This window comes from Toxorhynchites rutilus, chromosome 1 (genome assembly GCF_029784135.1).
Source record: "Toxorhynchites rutilus septentrionalis strain SRP chromosome 1, ASM2978413v1, whole genome shotgun sequence".
NCBI classification, from domain to species: domain Eukaryota; kingdom Metazoa; phylum Arthropoda; class Insecta; order Diptera; family Culicidae; genus Toxorhynchites; species Toxorhynchites rutilus.
This window is the reverse complement of record NC_073744.1, coordinates 195251094-195256851: the sequence shown is the minus strand read 5'-3', so window position 1 is coordinate 195256851 and position 5758 is coordinate 195251094. Positions and strand designations below refer to the sequence as shown.

Below are 5758 nucleotides of genomic sequence, written 5' to 3'. Positions count from 1 at the left end.
GCCCCTATGGTAAATTAATTATATTTTGTGCTGCTGTTAGTTCGTTTTCGTGCTAAACGTTTCTGAACATTCTGAAGAAGTAAGTTCTCTTGATCATTTTTTTTAAGTTTCACGGAAACCGTCGCAAAATAACTAGTCGACCTCTGAATAAGCTTTGGTTGCAATACGGATATCGCACCCTGTATTTCGCCCGTCTAGCTGTTAGCCCTAGGAGCGCACACCACTACTCGTACGCGGATCTGTGTTTGACGGACGCGTCAGTGAGGTTTTGCAGAAGCTTTTCACCGACGGGAAGAAAAATCCTTGGAAAACAAAAACATCCATGAAAATCCATTCAGGAAGACACTGAAGCTGCTACGTGACCACGAGCAATCCGAGCACCAGAGGATGTCCACAGGGTAAATAATAAAAACCAAAACGAGGACTAGAGAGTAAAGTGTTGAGCGTCGTGGGCGAACGAACGAACGTACAGTGTGGAAGGTTCTTTTCGGGACACGGGCGGGTGTGCGTCCACAAGCGGGAGGACAAAGTTCAAGAAAAATTAAGGAGGCAGGACGCGAGGTAGGTCTGCTTGTATCCGCCGCTTGATGAGCCAAAGAACGAGCATTTTTGTTTTGTCTCCTTTTTTTTTGCGTTTCTTAGTTCTTGGCATCGTTGTGACTAAAGTGTGCGGTGGATGTTCACTGTCGTCATCGCCGGGGAAAGGTGGGGCGACGTATCGTGACACTTTTTACGTCTTTTCATTCGCACAGTGTGATGTGGTAAACCATCCGAGATCTTGTTTTTTTTTGTTGTTGCTGTTATTGTTATTGACAAAAGCACATGCGGGGGGAAGGAAGCGGGAGAGAGATAGCGTGCCGGATATAAATAGTCCGCGGGTGAGGATGATTCAATTACCGTCGATACATGTTACCGATTCGATTTCGGTCGCCATTCGGTGACAGCACCCCCTAAAGAGAACAGCACTGTGCGTTTTGCAAGATGGAAAACTTAAGGAAAATCATTCATTTTTCCAGAAGTCAACCTGACATCCCGAATCCGACGCAACACATCCGATCGTTGAGTGGAATCCACAGAGAGCGCAGGATGTCCGGAACGAGTGGTAAACGCAAGGAAATTTACAAATATCTGGCGCCATGGCCATTGTACTCGATGAACTGGTCGGTTCGGCCGGATAAACGTTTCCGCCTAGCACTCGGTAGCTTTGTTGAGGAGTACAACAACAAGGTGCAGATCATCAGCCTTGATGAGGATACAAGCGAGTTCAGTGCCAAGAGGTAAGTGCATTATTGATACGATGTTTTCGGATGAGATTGTATATCGATTGCATCTGAAATATGCATCGCTACGGATCAATAATCGCTGTTATATATTCGTAGCACATTTGATCACCCCTATCCGACAACCAAGATCATGTGGATTCCGGATTCGAAAGGGGTATTCCCTGATCTTTTGGCAACAAGCGGTGACTATCTACGTGTTTGGCGGGCTGGCGAACCGGACACTCGGTTGGAGTGCGTGTTGAATAACAACAAGAACAGTGACTTCTGTGCTCCGCTAACCTCTTTCGATTGGAACGAGGTCGATCCGAATCTGGTGGGAACGTCCTCGATTGATACAACCTGCACCATCTGGGGACTGGAGACCGGTCAACCGTTGGGGCGAATAAACCTAGTGTCAGGACACGTCAAGACTCAGTTGATTGCACACGACAAGGAAGTGTACGATATTGCATTCTCCCGTGCCGGAGGTGGACGAGACATGTTTGCCTCTGTGGGAGCGGATGGCAGTGTGCGTATGTTCGACCTGCGTCATTTGGAACACTCGACAATCATTTACGAGGATCCCGCTCACACGCCCTTGCTGCGATTGGCTTGGAACAAGCAGGATCCCAACTATCTTGCCACCGTGGCAATGGATTCATGCGAGGTAATCATTCTCGACGTGAGAGTCCCGTGCACACCGGTGGCAAGATTGAGCAACCACAGGGCTTGCGTGAATGGGATCGCCTGGGCGCCTCATAGCTCGTGCCATATTTGCACCGCCGGCGATGACCATCAGGCGTTAATTTGGGACATCCAGCAAATGCCTCGACCGATCGAGGATCCGATCCTAGCGTATACGGCGGCCGAGGGCGAAGTCAATCAGATCCAGTGGGGCGCCACACAACCGGATTGGATCGCTATTTGCTACAAAACAGCTTGCGAAATCCTGAGGGTCTAATCATTCCCTCCGCGCCTGGGATTCCAGACAATTTTTCTTTGTCCTTTAGTGTACATACGAAGACTGATTTGGGGCTTTTTCATTGGTACTTTTTCCCCCTTTTTTCTCAATTTGGTTCATGTTTTTTCTTTCTCGTGCAAAAATTATCACGGTCTATTCTGGAAGTGAATGATATGGGAAAGTGTCTCCTTTCATTTGTACATATTAAGTGATACATAAATTATTTTGTTTACCAACCGAAGATACACACATTCTGCTATTGTAGATAACAATATCCACGAATGAATGAATTGCAACCGGGAGATTGTGGTTTGTGTGGTTTTAAAATCATTCGTTCGTCCCAAAAGAGCTGTCGATCCGTTGTAGATTTTCGGTAATTGTGCGGAGTGCGGTCGGTCAACTGATTATTTTTAGAACGGAACAAAACAAAGAACCAAAAGCATTTATCGGCCTAGCCACTAACAAAAAAAAAATAAGAAAGAAAAAAATGAAACAATGCAGCAGCAACATTTGTGTGTTCATGTATCGGTCTAACGGAAAATAAAAAGGGCAAACAAAACTGAGATAGAGACACATTGAATTCGTTGGCCGGCGTTCTTGGACAAAATTTATTCTCCGCTAAAGTTTTTAACCATTTTTGGTTTACACGTTAGGTTCGCTGAGAGGCAGGGAGCAAATTTGTAATGGCACAAAAACAAGGAAGAAAAAGAGGAGAGTGATTGCAAACTAAATAACAAGTACTTTCAAGCTAGCATGTAAGATTATAAACACATCTGAATAGAACTAATTTAACTAAGGCATAGTTTTAACCGCATCTCTCTTAGCATCACCATATATAGTGGCATATTTGCGCCAGAATAACAGTTTACTGTGGAACGTTTGTATGACTACTAACACAGAACCATAAATCCGGATTAAATTTAATCACATAACAATCAACCATCATTTCGAAAGCAGTGAGAACAGAATAAAGGTGTAACTTGTAGATCGGTGTGTTTTGTTTACTCGATGACCGTCAATTGGTTTCGCCGATAATGTGGACATAATCGAGAGAGCACATGCGACGGTAGTGGACTTGTATACCAGACTTTAAAACCGAACAGAGCTGCTCGGGTCTGAGATCGATTCGTCTGAAACTAAATACCTGCTAGCGGGAAGTGCTGATCATAACAGAACTGACGGATCTTAGGTCTTAGGAGTTGGCAGCAACATCTCAGGTAGCTTTGAAACGTTGTGGGGGTAAATACAAACCCTCCACGACCGCATAAAATTCGAAACGACTAGACGCCCAGGGAAAATGACCACGAAGGATAACTCTGCCATAAAACGAGCCTCCAAGAAAGACCCCTTCAAGGCATCGAAAAAGATCCGGGACGAACAGAACCTATCCGTGAATTCCCAGACAGTTCAGCGGCGACTGGTGGAGCAGGGGGTAGGCGACAGAAGCCCCCGGAAGGCTCCGTTGCTGACGCCGAAGCATCTGAAGGCGAGGCTGAAGTTCGCGAAAGACCACTTCGATTAAATCGGTCCGGAGAAGAAAAAGCAGTGACGAAATATACTGTGGTCGGATGAGACGAAGATAAACCTCTGGGTGCGTGAAGTGATGCGTAACAAAGGTTACACGACCAAACACTAACCCCAGAAGTTTTTTTTATCCCATCTGTTATTAGGCTCATTTAGCAAGTCAGCTGTAACCGAGCCGAATTTATCGTGTACATTTGGGACTGGAGAGGGAGCAAAAGGTCGGTACCATGCTGCTGTGTTTGTCTTAGTATCCCATTTTGAATCACTATAACAGTTAGGTCGGGTGAACATTAGGATTTCGTCATACCTGACTTTTATGAAAACAAACAGCGATTGTGAAGCAAAAAGGCTTCGAACGACATTGCGTTCAGAACGGGTCTCCCACTTTAAAGCAATTCGAACGGGGTTAACGAGTGAGAGTTTCAACTGACCAGTCACTGAGATTGTCTTGACGCAATTACGTTGTTGCTACGCTTTGATTTAATGTTCCATCTCTACAAAATCATATTAACTCAAGGAATAATGGACGTAATCATGCCAGTCGAAAAAAGCCTTGTGGGGGAATGCTTAAGACAAACCCTTCACACGCGATTTCATATACAATGATGAGAATCACTTCCACCTGAGGTTTTGAACCGCATCTACATCGGAAACCGATTCAGCGCGAGAAACGACTTTGCTTTTGAAGTTCGTATCGAACGAAACCGTTGTGTTTGACATCTGCATAGGGTGAGACTGTTGATTGCTCGTTAGTTGGAACGAAACTGAGGATTGGAATGAAGGAAGGACTTTAAACTTTTGCAGTTCATTCGTCTCTAGCCTTGAGAAAGGCCTTGGGTTTTTTTTAAATCAAATTTCGCGCATGCTTCCTCTGCTCTCGCTTCCGTTACATCATGTATATAGTGTAATAATCGTATAAAATATGCTGGAAGAGAAGTACGTTAGTAATGGGAGGCATATTTGGTCACCTGGTAGTAGGAATAAGAAGTAATTATATCAAACACGCTGAAAGAAAATAAAATGATAAATTATGTCTATCCCGGGAAGCTGAAAGTGAATTATATGGTGATTAAAAAGATATTACTTGACTTGTGTGCCATCCCCGCAAAAATTGTATTCGAATGTCGGAAAAGAGCCTTTTTTTTACAAAAAATCAAAATCTGTGTATTTTGTTGTGAGTGTGTGTCTAAGTGTGTGTGTGGGTGTGTTTGATTTGTGATATCTAACTACATATCCGTGCTCCCGTGGCCGAGTGGTTAGCGTCATAACTAACATGCCGGGTGTTCGGGTTCGATTCCCGTTCTGGTCGGGGGAATTTTTCGTCAAAGAAATTTCCTCCGACTTGCACTGTGATCACGCGTATTCTAGAGCTTGCCACTCAGAATGCATTCAAGGCGTGTTATTTGGCATAGAAATCTCAACTAAGTACTAATAAAAATGACGCAAGTAATACTACGTTGAGACGGTGAAGTTCCTCTAGGAACGTTAGTGCCATTGAAGAAGAAGAAGAACTACATATCTAACTAATTTTTTTTTTGTTTTTTGTTTTTTTTTGATTGGCAGACTTATCTCACTTCTTAACTAGGCGAACCTAGCCAGAATTTTCACCTGCCCCCGGGCTTCTGAATGCCAAAGGGGGACTAGGCTCTGCGGAATGCACGTATCTGCATGCTCGTGCTGTTTTAGTCCTGACCGAGGAATTGTCGGACAATCGCGCAGGTGCTAAGGATGACCGACTTTTGGATGCCGGCCAATTCCTTCTCGATGTTCAACACCTTTAGCGCTTCCAGAAGTGTCTTCGGGATAATTCCAGTTCCAGAGAGAACGACTGGAACAATTCTTGGGACCTCCCTTAGCCCCCACAGTTCCTTGAGCTCCACGGCCAATGGTCGGTACTTGCAGATTTTGCGACCGTGGGTCTCCTCCAGATTCTGGTTCAGTGGAATAGCGACATCGATGATGGTGACTTTGCGGTCGCTCTTGTCGTAAACCATTATATCTGGGCGGTTGT

At 44.8% G+C, this 5758-nt stretch overlaps 1 protein-coding gene across 3 annotated transcripts; it reads left to right on the top strand.

Annotated features, from left to right (window-relative positions):
* Positions 1-231: 231 nt before the first annotated feature.
* LOC129773175 (DDB1- and CUL4-associated factor 7) lies at positions 232-3208 on the top strand. 3 transcript variants are annotated; one of them, XM_055776765.1, is made up of 4 exons: positions 232-561; positions 643-878; positions 1017-1277; positions 1380-3208. In XM_055776765.1, exons 3-4 carry the CDS (start codon positions 1087-1089, stop codon positions 2221-2223), a joined length of 1035 nt encoding a protein of 344 aa, XP_055632740.1. In that variant the 5' UTR covers positions 232-561; positions 643-878; positions 1017-1086; the 3' UTR covers positions 2224-3208. The 3 variants fall into 3 exon arrangements, with proteins under 3 accessions (XP_055632740.1, XP_055632728.1, XP_055632734.1); XM_055776753.1 differs by lacking the exon at positions 643-878 and having other exon boundaries at positions 232-398; XM_055776759.1 differs by lacking the exon at positions 643-878.
* Positions 3209-5758: the final 2550 nt, after the last annotated feature.